We start from the raw sequence: 17,837 nt of genomic DNA on the forward strand, positions 1-17,837 counted from the left end.
AACCTCTATGGACCGAGCCTTCTGTTGGCCAGTCATCTTCGCAAGAACTGCTTTTTCAACAATCTTGGTAAAAAAGGTTGTCTTGGCTGGCATGTTGAAGTTCATTGGTGTTACATCCATATTTCCAATGCAGGCCAATTGGTATGCATTCTGCTCTCAATGTCGGATGACAACGCAGTGGAATTTGATCATTTTCACCAGTTTTCATCAGAGTGAAATTTTCATTTTTTGATGGAGTACGATTGTGCCTTTTCACAAATCTTGAGCACTGGTCTTGAATTCTGCAATACCACCTTTCTTCACTTCTCTGAGGATATAAGTCAGGTGGCTCCGCTGGTGATAACATGACTATTTTGCCGGTGCTCGTCAACTCATTGTGCCGCATTTTTCCTCCAGTTTAAATTAAACTTCTTTCTTGTTATTCTTTTGCAAAGGCATCATGATAGATTATGTGGTAAGCATTAGTCTTGCCGATTGGTTGGGAGATTGCAGCTGGAATTGGCAGAGAAAATCTAAAGGTTCCCATGCATGCCTTTAAATCAATGAACCGTAGTAATTAGCAATAAGCAATTAATAATCAAAATGTGGTTTGAGTTCTGAAAAACTAGGGTCAACTTTCACATGAGGTATATGAAAAGATTACTTCTATTAGGCTAAAAGTCACGGGGTCGACTCTAACACAAGATCAACTTTTATGTGAGTATATATGGTAAATGCAGGTTCTTTCCTTCTTTCTATGTTTTGTTACAGCATTGTTTAAATAATTCCAACATCTAAAAATGGAGAGCAGCAGCTTATATCGGAAGAATTGGGGCTGGCATGAGCAATTGTGACGTGTGAGAAATCCCTGCCATCTATTGTATATTGTACAAAATGAACACTCGTGAAAGCTCTGTGGAGCTCACGTCAGATTACAATACAATATAATCAAAAGACGCTTGTGGGTCATCCAAAAGTCAGGAAAGCCTTCAGCATTCAATTATTTATTAGCATGTATTTATATTCAAACTAAACATTTGGTATAAGCTATCAAATCACTGCAGTCTGAGAGATGTCCTTATTATATTCTTATCAAAAAGAGGAAGGGGTCTTATTTAATGACCTATGTTCTATTTTTATGCTTACGATCATATACTGTGGGGCCATAAATATAAGACAGTCTCTAATGAAACCATGAAAGAATTCAGGAGAAACCTCTTTCCTTAGAGAATGTAGCATTTGCTACCACAAGGAGTAGCTGAGGCAATTAACATAGATGCATTTAAAGGAAGAATAGATAAGTGCATGGGGGAGAAAGTAAGAGGAGGATTTGTGGATGTAGTTAGATGAAGAAGGGAGCTGGTTAGCTAGCATACGGTTCAGAATACTGCCAACAGCATGGGTTCAATTCCCATTCTGGCTGAGGTAGACTTGAAATTTGCCTCCTTTCTTGTCCCATGCTTGATGCAAAGTGTGCCCCTCAAGCTATATAATCAATTGTCTCTCCCTAATATAGATAGATGCCTATGGTCCCTCGTAGACTATGGTGAATTACCTACCTTAGATGAAGATGGGTTGGAAAAGGCTCCTGTGGGACATAAATACTGTCATAGACCAGTTGGATGAATTGGATGATCTTATTTTGTTTTGGAAATTTGATGCATTTCTATTCTTACTTTATACAGCAATTTGATTTGATGTTTTATTGGCTCAATGCAAAACATCTGTGAATTCTGGAAGCTCAGCTGGGAGCCTCTGAGTTACTCTGCAGGGCAGGTTTAAGAGCTGGGAGTAGCAAAATTGAGGCGCTCCAGTGCCAGTACTGGCAGGAGGTTATCATTACAGTTTGGAAAGTTTACTTTTTCAATGTGATCGTGGGAATTTATAATGGTTAAAAAAAATGGAGAGGAAGTGCACACAAACACAAGATTTTATATATTACACCCACAATAGCCTAATCTGTCTCTTCAGGAGAATGGCTCTGACTGGAGACCTGTGAGCAATGCATTCCTGTCAGAGTCTTGGCTCTGCTTTCAGCCAGCTTGACAGATTCCTCCTGAACTTCCTCCCAGAAATGAGATTTCACTGAAGAAACACTGGGGTTTTTAGAAAGAGAGTGAGCAGCTTCGATGAGGAACTTACTCATACAACTGCTCCTACTTACTCAAACTAAAGCAAAATACTGCAGATGCTGGAAATCTGAAATTTTGAAAAAACAAGAAATGATGGAAATTCTCAGCAACTCCGGCAGCATCTGTAGAGAATGAAACAGAGTTAATGATTCATGCTGATGACCCTTCATCAGAGAAATTAGTCATCGGCCTGAAATGTTGGGTAGAATTTAATGACCACCACACCCACCCCCCCAACCTGGAGGTGGATCTGGTGATGGGGTTGGTGGGGGGGGGGGTGCTGCTGCTGGGGGTAGTCCCATGATCATATGGGAAGGTGGGGTGGAGACCTTGTCACCTTCCGACTCCCTCCGATTAACTCCAGGATGGGAGGGCTCGAGGATGGCTTTTGCATCTGGAGGCTAATTGTGAGTCTTAAGTTGTCACTTAAGGGCCTCATTCTGCTGCTGCATATTTAACCAGCAATGGGCAGAGACCACGCCACATGGGCCTACCTCCAAGAATACTCTGGCACGTGGGCCTGGGAACTGGTACTGGAGGAGGGGTGGGGGCACTCCATGCTCAGTGGAGGTAACCACCAGAGGGAACACAGCGACCAGGAGCAGGACTCCCTTTAAACCAACCCGCACTCCCCCTCCTCACCAGGGCTTCCCTTTCTGGAGAGGAATTCCCCTCATTAGAGCTGGGAAGCCCGAAGGCGTGTAGCTAAGTGCTAGACTTAATCCCAAAAATAGCCATGGTGGGATTGTCATCAGGTTTTCAGCTGGAGACCAGGACCCCAGCTGCCGTCATTAAACTCTGCCCATTAACTCTCTTTTTCTCTCCGTAGATGCTGACAGACTTGCTGAGTATTTCCACCATCTTCTGCTTCTGGGCTCTTAATTACTGCCATTTTCACAGAAATTCTTGATGGTACTATCGTGCTGTTTATTTATGATTAAGATTTTACATGGTTTGAGAGTATATTCCCTGATGTTCAGACAAATGAAAATGTTGTTAAAACTTTTCATCTTGCACTCATCAGGACAATTTGCATGAATACCAAATGTAAAGGGCACAACAATTTATACTGCACGAGAAGAGAATGCTCATTGGTTGGCAAGTGGGCTCTGATTGGTAGAGGCATAGCCATGGAGAATACACCCGTTAATTTATGATTGACAGTTAACTGCCAAGCTTTGTTTAAATTCAAACCAGGCAGGTTGACTGTGACTGGTCAAGGCATTGCCATGGGGAATAAACCAGAGAATGGCTGTCTCTTATTTTGTTTAGCTGAGAAAGGCACAATGTGTGTACATGTTGTTTTTGTCTGAAAAAGACAATATTAATATATGTAGCTTCTAGCACATATAGGTGAGCCACACTGTTTTCCCAATTTATAATCTTTAATTGGTTGGCAAAGTAATTCTTAGCGCACAGGATTGTTTAGCAATTGTTGCCTAATCGTGGAATCACATGTAATGTCGGACACTATGTTTTGAATTAACTCAGTTATTAATTAACTGTTGCATTCTCCAGGGCAACACCTCTACCAATCAGAGTCAACTTGCCACCCAATCAGCACTCTCTTGTCATGCAATGTAAGTTGTTGTTCACTTCACATTTGGTATTCTTGCAAATTGTCCTGATGAGTATAAGACGAAAAGCTCTGACAACATGTGTCTTTTTCCAGCTATACAAGAAAATGAAGTAAAGATGTTACAGTTGCATCCCTCGTAAATGCACTACTTATTCATACTGGGAAGGCAGGGGAGTGACAATCTACCCACAGAAAGGTAGGGATAACATCTGTACCATTTCAAATGGCACCATATCAAACTGTATTTAAACAAAAAGGAAGAAAGACTTGCATTTATATAGTGCCTTTTACAGCATCAGGGCCTGAATTGTACCCTTGCCAGGCGCAAAGCCTGATCGGCAGGCCTGTGATTGGCTGGGAAACGGGTCGCCATCCGCAAATCAGCCCCCGACCGCGATTTCACTCTGGCTGATCAATTAAGGCCCCACCCAACGTGAAACGAGTCTTTTCATTGGTCGGGAAGGGCCGGGTGGGAGCCTGTCGGCTGCCGAGTCCAATGGCAGCCCGGGGGTGGTGGAGGGGTGGGGGGGGGAGGGTGTGGTTTAAAAACGGCACAGGCAGCTCCTTGAAGGCTGCCAGCGAAGGACATATCTTCTGCGTCCTGAAAGCCACAGCTGGAGATGCCAGGGGGAAGGGGCAGGTCGGGTGGGCAAATCCCCCACCCCGTCCTGGTTTTGGGATGAGTGCCTTGCAGTCTTCCTGGAGGAGGTGGCTGCCAGGAAGGGCAGAGATGGAAGGAGGGAGCCACCATGCCTGACAAAAAGGGCTTGGGAGAACGGGGCAGCAGCCATGACGGTGTGCAGCGCACCTGGGGGTCCAGTGCCGCAAAAGGTTTAATGACCTGCTGTGCTCAGGAAGGGTGAGTACTGTGTTTGCATGGATCAGTGTGTTGAAGTGTTAAGGTCTGGCTGTCCCCACGCACCCCCCCCACCCCCCTGCCGTGGAGCTCAGGGGTGTTAGAGTTTGAGTGCCAACTATCAAATGAAACCAGAGCTGCCCAAGGGGGTGAGCCCTGGCTGCTCGGACTGAGTGCCTTGCGGCTCGAGGGCCACGACTCGGATGTGCCCTGTGAGGTGTTCCTCAGCTGGAGTTGGCCAGCCTGCAATGGTGCTGCAGGTAGAGAGTGGACTAATCAATGCTTCTCTATCCTTTCAGGAGAAGACGACCCATAAAAACATTGAGAGGTCGCGGACAGGCGGAGGACCCCAAACCTCCTAGTCCTTACAAGATTCGAGCAGGACGCCTTGGAGCTGGAGCGGTGCCACACACCTCAGTCAGCCAGTCGTGGAGAGGCTGGGGTTTCAGGCAAAGGTAAGAGCGCAGTGCACAGAGGTGAGAGTTTTGGATGGTGCAAACATTCCTGTGTAGTCTCATCATTGATGGGAGCCTCAAAACTGGATTCCCCATTGATCATTGAAAGACGATGGCACCAGGATGCAGATCTCCATTGTCTCACCAGGTGCCTGGCATGCACTGTGACAGTGTGATGACTTAAGCTAATGACATGTCCTCTTTCTACCTTAGATTCACCAGCACGCACTCAATTGCAGCATCCCAAAGAGCCACCTGTCACACCAGAGGACTGCCAGGCTTCATATGTACCTGCGTCACACCTGATCTCTGAACCAGGCACCAGTGCAGATACCAGCACCTCAGTGGGTATTAGTCTTCAGCTAGAATGTCGCAGCACAGCGGTGAGGGCATTTCACACTTGCTTGAGGAGCAGGCGGAGACAGAGAGTGCCCAGGGTGCTGACAGTTGGAGGACTCTTGGAGACTAGGGTGATGCTGAGTCAAAGGCAGACGATGAGCCTCTGGAGTCATCCATTAGGCGGCAGATGCTGGATGTCCAGCAGGATGTGTGGGAGGATCTGGCCGAGATCCATGAGGGTATGCGTGCCATGGTCTCCATTGTGGAGGAGTCCATGTGGAGCATAGGCACTGCGTTGACCCTCATGGCTGAACGCACTGCCTCCTCCATTGAGGGAGTGGCAACTCTCATGGAGAGGCTGCTTCAGGGACAGAATCAGGGGTCCCTGGGGTTGTGCTCAGACCTGCAAACCCTCACACAGGCAATGACCTCAGGTGGTCAGTGCCAGTTTGGGAGATGGATGAAGCACCCAGTATCCCAGCTAGGTGCCCGTCCATCAATGGTGAGCAGGGAGGTCCAGAGCGACCTCACGTTGGCACGCCAGTTTCCTGACGTCTCTGCAGGCTCCTCTCAAGGGCGCTCTGGTTGACCACTGGAGCTCCTCTGCCCCTCTTCCAGTGACTGTGGCACCTGATGAGGCTGCGATGACTGAGGATATGCCAGCCCTGGCACTGGCTGCTCCCTCCCAGGTGGTGCCAGTGCAGGCTCCACTGGCCAGAGGACGACTGCCAAAGTCATTAAGGCCAACAAGACACCAGAGTCAGTAGGCTGTCTCCAGAGTTGCTACCAGCGAGTGTGGGGGCACCAAGATGTAGCCTTCGTGAACATAAGTTTAAGGCACCATGAGCACACACGGGTGGATCTTCTGTTCTGTAACATTTTATTTATGTTTACTGGTCTGGGAACGAAGACCAGAGAAGGTGATGTTACTTTGTTTGGATTGTCAAAATTACATAAATTTTGTTTTTGTCATAATGGCCTGAGTATGCTTCACCTTCTTAATCTTTTGGTGCAGGGTATGCCAGTAGGTAATGCTGGACGTGAGTGGCTCTAAACCTTATTGCACAGGCACTGAGTGGCCTTTGGGTCATTTCAGACATCCGGGATGGATATCTGGCATGAGGTCGAAGCAGATCTTTAGCTGATGGAGTATTAGATCAAGGCATCCTTGATGACCCTGCCTCCCTGAAGGATACAGAGGTCTGCCTCCATGCCCTCACTGTTCTCCCCACCATACCCCTCTTCTGACTCATTATCGGATTCATCCTCTGTGGCCTGTGGAGCTGCATCAACATCATCTTCCTCCAGTGGGTCCTCCCTTGCCAGTGCCAGATTGTAGAGAGCACAGCATGCAACCAGTATCAGTGTTGCCTGCTCTGGGGGGTATTGTAGTGCAACCCCTGAAAGGTCCAAGCATCAGAAGCACATCTTCAGAAGACTTACATTCCTCTCTACCACTGCCCTTGTGGAGGCATGACTCCTATTATAATGCTGCTCTGCCTCTGTTCTTGGGTGGCAGAGAGGCGTCATAAGCCACCTTTTCAACGGATAGCCCTTGTCTCCCAGCAGCCTTCCATCCAGCCGGGCTGGAGCACTGAATAGCCTCAGCACCGGGGAGTGTTTGAGGATATAGGCATCAAGGGAGCTGGCAGGTTACCATACATAGACATGCAGAATCTGTATCCTGTGGTCACACACTATCTGGACGTTTATCGAGTGGAATCTTTCCTGTTGACGAAGGCACCCGGCTGACCCACTGGCGCCTTGATGGCCACATGTGTGCAGTCTTTTGTACCCTGGATGAGGGGGAAGCCAGCAATTGCTGCGAACCCTCTGGCTCACTCAGCCTGGCTGGCCTTGTCCGTATGGAAATGAATAAATGTCATTACCTGCCTGAACAGAGCTTTTGTCACCAACTTAACACAACTGTGGACAGCTGATTGGGATATTCCACAAAGGTCCCCAACTGACCCCTGGAAAGAGCCAGAGGAACAGAAGTTAAGGGCCACTGTGACCTTCAGAGCCACTGGCATGGGGTGTCCACCCACAAAGTCGGAGCTGATCTCAGGCCCAATCATCTGACAAATGGAGGTCACTGTCTCCCTTGAGAGATGGAGTCTCCTTTGGCATTGCAACTCAGACATATTGAGGTAGCTGCATCGCTTGCCTGTAAACACTGGCAGCAGGATTGTGGTGTCTTCTGCGGCCCCTTCCACCTAGGACTATCTGCTGGCCCTGCACCCCTTGTGCCTGAGCCTCTCCTCCCACAGGTCCCTCCCCTGGAAGCTACATTGAGACACCCGGCCTCCTTTCCCCTTTTGCCCCTCTCTTTCTCCTCAGAGGAGGTGCCTCCAGCAGAGACCACCATCCCCACTACCAGGGTAACAGAAGGCTGTCTGATACCTAGAAGGGTCCACATGGTCAAAATCCTCTGAGCCCTTGGAGACACCAATGAGTCCTGGAGTGAAGCCTGGAGATGCTAAGACTGAAGCTCAGAACTGAGATGAAGCTATCAAGTTCAAATAAGCAACCGGCAGCAAACTATCTCCTAAACTCCTCACTGCTCACACTGGCAATGCTGTTGATCCTTGTTATCCTGCCTTTGGAGGAGGTTTTGCAGAATGTGGGTTGCCCGCCTGCCCGTTTTGCCCATGCGACGAGCGTGAAATCATACGGGCAGCGTAAAATCGGGTTCAGTTGGGTTTTTAAATGGCCTGAAGTGGCCTTTTAATTGATGGTGGGTGTGGATCCGACACCCTCGCTTGCCCGCTGACCTGAAGGCTGTGTGCGTGCAGGGTGACATCGGGACGCTCGCCCGATGTCCTCTCGCGCTATTTTATGCCTGACCGGGTCGGGCGCCTGCGAGGCATAAAACTCTGCCCTTGGTTTCCATTGGGCTATTGTGGATAAATTGTGCACTCTATTACATCTTTCAGAAGGTGCCTTTTGGGGATTGGCTACAAGAAGTAAAACATGAAGCAACAAGGCCGAGCACATGACAGGGAATAGAACCACCCCCAGCTTCTTCACCAGCAGGAGAAACAATTGTGACTGATGGATTATCCGAGAATAAAATCCCTTCATGAGGTTGGGAAATCACACAATGTCCAAAATGTAACTTCTCCAGATCCCTCACACTAACGCCTCCTCTTGACCCATACTCAAAATGACTGTGCACAAAAGGAACATGTTTTCTTGTTTTCTCGATGTAATTTGAAGCCATCCTGAGAGCTCTCCGCGTTAATTGCATTCTGTCTGAAAAAGATGCTTCTGCCGTTTTACAAACACACCCCACCAGCCACCCCCCTCTCCCAATCCGCCGAACACCAGTTCTCCTTCCTCTATTACTGTTCAAGAAAGATAAAATGGCAAATGTCAGGGTTCACCCTTTAGGTCCTGTCCCATGTCCTGCCTGGGAAAGCTGGGCATGAATGCTAATCTTGATTCTATTCAAACTGAAAGCGGTGCTTGTAATCTTTTAGCATACGTGCAGCTTCGGATGCTGACAGTAATCGTGGCAACAGGACTGCAACCGAGAGTATAATAACAGACCTGAAAAGGGTGGAGGGCTGTGAGGTTAGCTAGATAGGATGCGGGCCATACTTATATATTGGTGGGTTCAGGGATGAAAAAAGGTTGTTTATGAAAAAATAAAATTGAAGGCCAGGCAGTTGGAGCCAACGAACGCACGTTAGATAAAAATACAACCAGTGTACATCTCAGCTGGACTCAACGGCAAATCATCTCTCACCACATTTCAGTTTGACCTGGGTGAACCCTGATCTCATCTGCCCACAGTCAAGAGATAAAAATCAACTGCGCATGAAGTGAATGCCATGCTCTGCCCCCTTATTGTCAAACTGAATGCACAATGTAGATCGTTAATGTGAACAGTCAAATAAGGATTCAAACACTCCGTGAAAGAGGCTAGAATTGCATGCTTGCGCACTGCTTTCAATCATAGGGACTGTTTCACTCACTGTAGGGGCTTTTGGGGTTTTTTTTTGCTGGTAATGACATTTGCTCTGTCAAATGCAATTAAAATATCGGGAGCAATCCATCATCTTAAGACCCAATTCTAACCACTTTCCCATTAACTTAACAGTGAGAAGAAAACGACCCAGATTCTTGCTTCCTGTGAAAGAGAGGAAGGATGCTGTGTGAGAAAGAGGAGCAAGACATTGCAATGTGCATTCAATGAAGAGGAAATGATATGACCCAGCAGGAGCAGCTTGGTGTGGCAGGAAGCCTCATGATTCACTTTAATCTGTAGGCAGTTGCTGAATTGCAGCTAAACACAGAAGGGAGATTTTCTGCAGCATAATTTCTGACCATCAATTTACCTCCATTATATCCTTATTTTCATAACTATAAGTCATGACATTTATGTATTCTTTAGAGTTCAAAGCAGTTGCAGTGGCCTTAATGGAGACAATTTCTTCAGTGGACATCTTTGAAAAATGCTTTCTGCAGTCCCTTGAGAGATTGCTATAGATTGAGCCAAAGTTATCTTTATCCCAGAACTGGTCCTGAAATTCAGCTATTTTCAGTCACCTTCACCAAATATGAGCATGAAGTATTCAGGGATGGGGAGCTGAATGGAGATGAGATCAGGTTGTAGGGATGAATGGTTATGACCCCCTCCAGCTTTAACAGAGAATGATTTCCATAATCATTAAGCTTCCGCAGTAGTGTCTGATGTGTTTTATTTCCCATTGAGTAGTTACTATTAGTTCCCTTCTCTTCAGTCACAGTTTTGTTGATTGATCAATAAGTGTGAAGATGTTTAAATGACAGAAAGACTGGCCTGCCAATCGCTACTGCAGTGAATATTGATTGATGGCTCCATTGGCCAATTACAGAATGCATTAATCTACACTTATGTTGCACAACCAAAATCCACATTGTGAAACCCAACAGCTAAACAAATGAGATCTACACAAAGATTAACGATAGATCAGCCAGTTTTTGTGAGCAGTTAATCTACCTTGATAAAAACCCAAATACTTTGAATAAACATATGTGGTCTATTTTGAGAGCGTTGTCTAATCTATGGCTATAAAAAGTAAAGTGAATATGCAAACAAAGTGACATATTACATGAGAGTGTATGCTGTTTATATAGAAGCTATACATAGCAACTATATAATCACTGTAGCTAAATTATTGACAGATAAACACCAAGGCCTAGATTTTTGTTCCCAATTTAGGAGTGCAGAGTTGGGAAATTTGAGAGCAAGTGCCCCAGATGTTCTAATTCTTTCTGGGGCTGGGAGGTTGGGGGGGGGGGGGGGGCAGGGTGGGGGAGGGGGTGTGAGGGGAGTGGTGGAGGAGTTGTTGGCAGGATCCGGGCTCACCACTCCCAGCTGCCACAGGGGCCACCGAGTGTGAAGGTGGTTTGGGTGAAAAGCTCGCCTCGGTGATCTGGGACTTGTAACTCAATGAATAAAGCAAATGCAAAGCCCTTGAGTCTTCATCCCTCACATTCCCCCCACACACTTCTCATCCCCATCCATGCCAACTTTCACCACCTCATGCCCCCATCCACCCCATGCACCCTCATTCCCGCCATACCAACCGATGTCCCTCTACCCACCATCCATGTCTCTTTATATCCCCAAAGCTAACTTAGTGCCAACCTATGCCCCCCAGCTACTACCTTTTGCCCTTACACCCTCAATGCCAACTTACTCAGTATTGACCACGAGCAGACCTCAGGACCGTGCAGAGATTAAATAAAATAAAATTCTAGATGTCTATTGATGACATCATATTTAAAACATTCTTATTGATAAAAACCCATTCCTTCAACTACTTAATCCCTTTCAAAAACAAACATTTCCTTCAAGTACTTAATCCATTGTAAAATCACATATTTATATTCATAGCCCCACATCAAATAGTTTATAACCTTGGAACTGTGAAATAACTGTGAACTGACAGGCACTACACTGTGATAATGATAGATTGAAAGACAATTCATGCAGCATCATGCAGCACAAATCCTATAATGAAAGCCGTCAGGGTTATGGAAACAGACTGAGTGAAATAACAAACACTATTTTTTTCAAACCGCGGACTGTTTTTTTTCAAACTTACAGGGCAGGAGATTTAAATGTCTTGACAGTTCTTATGGGTTAATGAACTTTCTATGCACATTCATGTCTAATATTAATAATCCCAAAAGGCACTTTACCTCTACAAAAGTTGTCTGTGGACCTATTCAAAAGGATACCTCTCTAAAGAACTCAGTAAGCTTAGACCTTCTCCTGAAAATTATCAAGCCTACAAGTCATGTTTTGGACATACCTATGAAAATTTGCACGTGCAGCTGCCTTCATGAACCACAGATGTGCAAACTACAACTTGCCCCTGGTTTTTCCCCTGGTGAAAATGATAGGTGCCTGGTTGAGGACCAGGGCCTCTGGAATCAGGGCTCTGGCACCATTATGGCTAAGCCAGAAACCATCTCCAGCCCAGCAAAAAATTTAAGTGCAACTCTTCTATCAGCTTCTTCATTGCTGCTGGGTCAAAATCCTGGAACTCCCTCCCTAAACAGCACTACAGATGTACCACCAATGGCTTGTGGAGGTTCCAGAAGGCCATTCAAGGGCAATTTGGGATGGGCGATAAAGATAGTCTAGCCAACGATGATTGCATTCCTTTCGTGAGTGAAAACAATTAAAGGGGGAGGAGAGATGGAGTTTAGAAATCAAGTCGCAACTTCCTGTAGGGAAATGAAGGAGGTGAAATAAGACCCAGAGGCTAGTTGTTAGGGAGTTTTAAGGGGGAAGCTAAAAGGATCTTTACATAGCCAAAATGGGTACTAACATTGGAGGATAGTTAGAAAACCCCCTGGTAAAGTCAGGTAAGGTGGCCTACTGATGTGCATCAGCAAGGCACATTTTTTAGTCTTGTATGGTTAGGCAATGTCAAGAAAATTAAATGAATCTGATCATACTTCTCTGCATGAATCTCGAATTACCTTATCTTAACTTGATCTGCTTTGAGACATGCTGAAGAAATTATTATTCAAAAGAGTGAAATATTCAGTGCAGATTATAAGGGAAAATTACTCTCACTTCCCCAGTCACAGATCGTGCAAGTGCATGCAGAGCACAAGATCCCTGATGCTTTTTTAAAAATATAATAGAGGCATGTGAAAATTCATTAAGAAATAACCTCTGCAATCATAAATTAAAAACTCACCTCTGTGACATCCATGACCTTAATAGCAGCCAGCTGCCCAGTCTTGACATGGCGACCCTGTAACAAAAACAGCAAACTGTGAGCTGAAAGGAAGAATTCTTGTGTATTTTACTGATATATCAACAACGCTTGTATTTATATAGTCTATCAGTTAAAAGAATTACTTTTGAACTGCAGTGACTGGTATTATGTAGGCAAATCAATCAGTTGCTTTGTAAAGTGCACTTCTCCATTATATTTAATACGATTACATTTCCCAGTAGAAGTAATAGTTTCATTAAAAAGGATAATATTAAATTGCAGATTCCTGTGATACAGAAAACTCTGGGTTGGAAACATTTTATGTTACAATGGGAAGTTACTTCGAGTGAATGGGTTGTTTCTGTTTGGCTGCACACAGTGACACCATTTGTCTCAGTCAGAAAAGAAATGATTGATAATTCCTCCTGTCAATCACTCTGGCTGTCAGTGACTGGGATTGATTTTACATACATTGAGCAAAATATTGGTGTTTCCTCCCCAGTGGCGGGTTTCATGGTGTTGGGGGGGGCAGGTACAATTAATCAGGTAGGAGGGTGGCAGGTGGGGACCCCACCACTTTTCCAACCCCACCCCGATGGAAGGCCCCTGGACAACCACCAACTCAGGCCCTTAAGTGGGAAATGAATGCCTACGTAATGGCCTCATTCTGCTGCCACTACTATTAATCCAGCGGTGGGCAGGAAGCACGCCATGTGGGCAACATGACAAGCAAACCCTGGCATATTTGCTTGCAGGTTCCTGGGGGTCAGGAGAGAGGGGGTGGGGGGAGTCCCTCATTCAAAGGCACTCAGTGCTATTGTAAACTGTGCTTGCTTACATGTAAAGATAATTCATTGAAATATATGATTACATGAGTGATTATAAATATCCTTCTTGGTCTGAAGAATGAGCAACACATAGCAGCAGTAAGAAGAATCCTCCATTAAAGATCTGTGTTCAACCTCTACGTTTGCCTTTAGTTTTATTTATATTAGTCTAGAAGGAGATAACAGTTGTTTGGTGGTACATATCTTGAGCATTGCTGAAAAAAAGACACATATTTTCTAAGTTTTTCACCTTGCGCTCATCAGGACAATTCACAAGAATACCAAACGTAAAGGGAACAACAATTTATACTTCATGAAAAGAGACTGCTGATTGGTTGGCAAGTTTATTCTGATTGGTAGAGGCACTGCCATGGAGAATGTGCAAACATTAGATGTGATTCTGCAATCTGACAATGTTTGCCAAACAATCCATAATGTGCTAAGAATTATGCTAACAACCAATTTAAGGTTATCGGTCAGGCTCTTAATAAGGCACACTTATGCATGCTAGAAGCTACATATATTAATACTCAGTGTTCTGTTTGTTGCAGACAGAAAGAACATGTACACACATTGAGCCTGTTTCAACTAAACAAAATAGGTGACATTCCCCAGGGCAATGCCTTGGCCAATCAGAATCAACCTGCCAGGTTTGAATTTAAACAAAGCTTGGCAGTTAACTCTCAGTCATCAGTTATCTGGTGCATTCTCCATGGCAACGCCTCTACCAATCAGAATCCACTGCTAACCAATCAGCGCTCTCTTCTCATGAAGTATAAATTGTTGTTCCCTTTACATTTGGTATTTTTGCAAATTATCCTGATGGTTACGATGAAATGCTTCGACAACATGTCTTTTCTCAGCAAAGAGATAATACTACTGATTGAGGGACCTGGCATCGGGAAGGGATGAGGGGTCCAAAGAGAGCCACCCTCCTGCCTTTTTGCCAACCCTCCCCCTTTCTGCCAACATTCACCTGTGCCTCGGTCCCTCCTGGATCGGTGGTCTCCGGTGGGTGTAGTACCAGCAGCAGCCACTGCCTCTACACTGGTACTACGGAGTACAGAAGAGCTGCTGGTCTCTGATGGCCAGTAGCCCTTAGCAGGCAGGACCTCTGCTCCCGGGATCCTTAATCCCAGGGAAAGTTCCGCTGCTGGCCTGTCAAGTGCCTGACTGGCTCAACATGTAGCGTGCCTTCTCGAAAAGAGGCAATGTTGTCCTCTCGCTGACTCTCTAGCCGGTGGCTGAGAATCCCATCGCCTTCACAGGGTTCTGTCCACAGTGTGTATAATGCAACTGTCCTCCACTCACTGCATTTTGCTGGAGAGGTTATCCTGCTTTTATTGGGGGACTTAGTTTCAGTCATGATTTCTGGTTGTTTTAATTCATGGGGAATCTTTATAAATAGACTCTGTTAGCTAAGTAAATAGACTACATTTTCTGTGAGATAGACTATTTGCCATGAAACCCTGTCTTACACCCCACCACCACCCAATTATTAGCTGACACAGTGGTGTGAATAGACAGCTTCACAAATTTAAAGAGGCAGAATTTTCTTCTATTAAATAATGAGCACACCACAAAAAAGCAATAATTTCTGATGCATGACCTGGTCTCATTGCTCTTGCCCCTAACTCCATCCTGTTGCTCAGTCAGGCTGAAACAGGCTGCACACAATTCCAGAACTCTGTTCTATCTGCAACTGAGGTTCAAGCCTCATATCCTAATTATCTCCAAATCTGCTTAGTCCCTCTGCTCAGTACATACCCTCATTGTTGCTGAAAATCTTATTAATTTTTCCAGTGCTGTTCTTCTTGGCTCATCAATGTAGAACTTCACTGAAGTCATGCCTTGCAATATAGCTTTGTCTAATAATATAAAATGAAGAATATGCCATGCGAGGGGTGAGGGGGTGGGTTGTTGGGGGAGGTCCTGCCCACTGAGAGCCACTGGCTAGAGACAACAGCTTTTTTGTACTCAGCAGCGCCAGTATAGAGGTGGTGGCTTCTGGCGATACTACACCCACCCGAAACCATCGATTGGGGAGCGACCGAGGCACAGGTGAATGATGGCAGAAAGGAGGTCGCAGGGGAAGAGGGTTGGCAACAAGACGAGGGGGTGGCTCTCAGTGGGCCTCTCATCTCTTCCTGATGCCAGGTCCCTCGATCATCGTTTCATCGTATTTAACTTAAACAAGATGGCTTCACCAACATTTCTAATCTCAGCAGTAGCCCCTCACAGTTTTCCTTTAGCGAATCTGACTGCCCCCTCACAACTCTCCCAACCTTGATTTTACTTTATTGTGAAATAAAGAAGCTCGTTAACTTTGTATCTGGCTGGATCTCACCAAGTGTTTGTGCAATCTTCCTTTGGAGAGACTGAACAAACTCCAGGAATATATGGTTCAGCTCAGTCTTGTTACACAGCCAGGATATGCTGCCTTCTTGATAGATATAGGGCAGTGTGAGTCACACCCCTTGAAAGGCCCTCATGCTGCTTATAATACGTACCCATTAATTAGCCTAATTTTAGGATCAATGAGGGGCAGCCATTTACCACCAGTATTGTAATCAGAAGACTGACCAACCACTAGGCAGTGGTGTCCCAAACTAAAAAGCAGTAGTCGTCTTCATTAAAAAGGTACCCATCTCTCAGGAACAGGAATAAATATCAGGTTGTTTTCCAACTACATTCTCCTGCCACTGAGCTGCTCTTGCCAAAGCCTTTTTGGGAAATTTCATGCACATACCCCATGATTTTCTATCCATGAATAGAGGAAATGTAATGGGCTGCGATGGAAGTGATTTCCCAATATGCACAACCAGTGAGTGTGGCTCTGTTTTGGAAGCTTGCTGGCTGAAGCATTGTCCTGTACAGGAAATGAGTTGGCCTCGGCTTACTGTAGTCCAATGTGACAATGTAAGCACACAGGGTCAAAAGGTGTTGAAGGCAGCCTGATCAATAACTATTTAAGATCCAGTGAAAATCTTCAATAAACTCACCGATACAGTTTTCTTACAAGTGCGAAAGCCATTTATTATCCCCTAAGTTGTGCCGGGTCCATCAATCAGTGGGATTTGCCCGCTCCTAAAGCCTTGAAAAAAACTACCAAATTTGAAGCAATAATGAATCTTCTAATATTTAGCTTGATGGGGAAGGGGCCAAGGAGAGTGCACACACAGAATATTTTAGTAGCTCCACTTGGTAGAAAGTTACAAAGCCAGGACCAGAAGGAACTAAATCTGATTTTCAGAGTGCTGCATTATTTTTGACTTGGGGGATCATCTTATCACTTAAATCCCACCTGTATTAGCTTTTTGCCATTGCAAGTGGCCTATTTAAATGAAAACTCACTCAACTCCTACCTTCCTCTGTTCCCCTTTCAGTTATTTTCTCTTTATTTCTTCTATTTTTCTCCTTTTGTTCCCCAAAGAGAGGAGTCTTAAGACACTTTAATCAAACCTGACTATCCAGGCTTATCTCTGCTCCCCTGCATCTCAGTCAGATTGATAAAATTCTGCCTCTGCTTAAAGTCAGTGACGGGAAATGCAAATATGAATAAAGGAAACGTTTTTTGTTGATGATCCCCATGAATCTTCATTGAGCATGCTCCATGGGTAAGGGTGAATGCACCGCGCATAAAAGTTTATGATAGTGCCAATGATTTTTGCTGAAAAACAGAGATATACTATCAAAGCTTTGCATCTTGCACTCATCAGGACAGCGACGCACGATAAGCCAAAAGAAAGGGGACAACAATTTATGCTGCATGAGAAGAGTGCGCTGGTTGGTTAGCAAGTGAACTCTGATTGGTAGAGGTGTTGCCATGGAGAATGCAGCAGAGAATAGCTAACTGCCAAGTTTTTTTTTCAAATTCAAACCAGGCAGATCAACTCTGATTGGTCAAGGTCTTGCCATGAGATTGAACCAAGGAATGGCAGCCCCCCAAACTTTTGTTTAGTTGGAAAAGGTGTAATGTGTGGACTTGCTCCTTCTGTCTGCAAAGGACAGGGCCCTATGTGTGCCTATATGTCGCTTCCAGCATGCATAGGTGAACCACACTGTCAGCCCAACTGATAATTTAAAATTGATTTTCAGTGTAATGCTTAACACACTTAGGATTGTTCAGCAAGTGATGTCCAATTGTGGAATCACACCAGATGTTGGACACTATGTTTTGAACACTGCAAGCACAGCTGGCTGAATATGGTTAGCACTTTGCCTGTTGCGAACAGCTGAAGGGATGTGCTGTTTGATACGATCCTCCAGTCGGTGGGACATTTACCCTACATACCTGGCATCACACTAGCACTGAAAATAATACACCACGTTACTCATTTGTGTGATTGGCAGAACGTCTTTTGGCTTGGCAGCATCCTGTTAGTGGAAAATGCTACTGCATAGTAATACCTGTTGTTCAACTTTTTTGAAACAAGTCACA

The 17,837-nt window shown here is 45.2% G+C and overlaps 1 protein-coding gene across 7 annotated transcripts in view; it reads right to left on the reverse strand.

The window, feature by feature from the left end:
* si:zfos-2326c3.2 (mitogen-activated protein kinase kinase kinase kinase 4) overlaps nucleotides 1-17,837 on the reverse strand; it is a 280,244-nt gene that overhangs the window by 201,666 nt on the left and 60,741 nt on the right. For 5 of the 7 annotated variants that reach the window (XM_041195370.1, XM_041195371.1, XM_041195368.1 and 2 more), the window contains exon 4: nucleotides 12,549-12,605. In XM_041195370.1, coding sequence (XP_041051304.1) covers nucleotides 12,549-12,605 — 57 coding nt within the window. Of the gene's footprint in view, nucleotides 1-12,548; nucleotides 12,606-16,761; nucleotides 16,917-17,837 lie in introns of those variants that run through there. The other 2 variants (XM_041195373.1, XM_041195372.1) reach the window with 2 other exon arrangements.

The sequence above is a fragment of the Carcharodon carcharias genome, chromosome 9, assembly GCF_017639515.1.
Source record: "Carcharodon carcharias isolate sCarCar2 chromosome 9, sCarCar2.pri, whole genome shotgun sequence".
Taxonomy (NCBI): Eukaryota; Metazoa; Chordata; class Chondrichthyes; order Lamniformes; family Lamnidae; genus Carcharodon; species Carcharodon carcharias.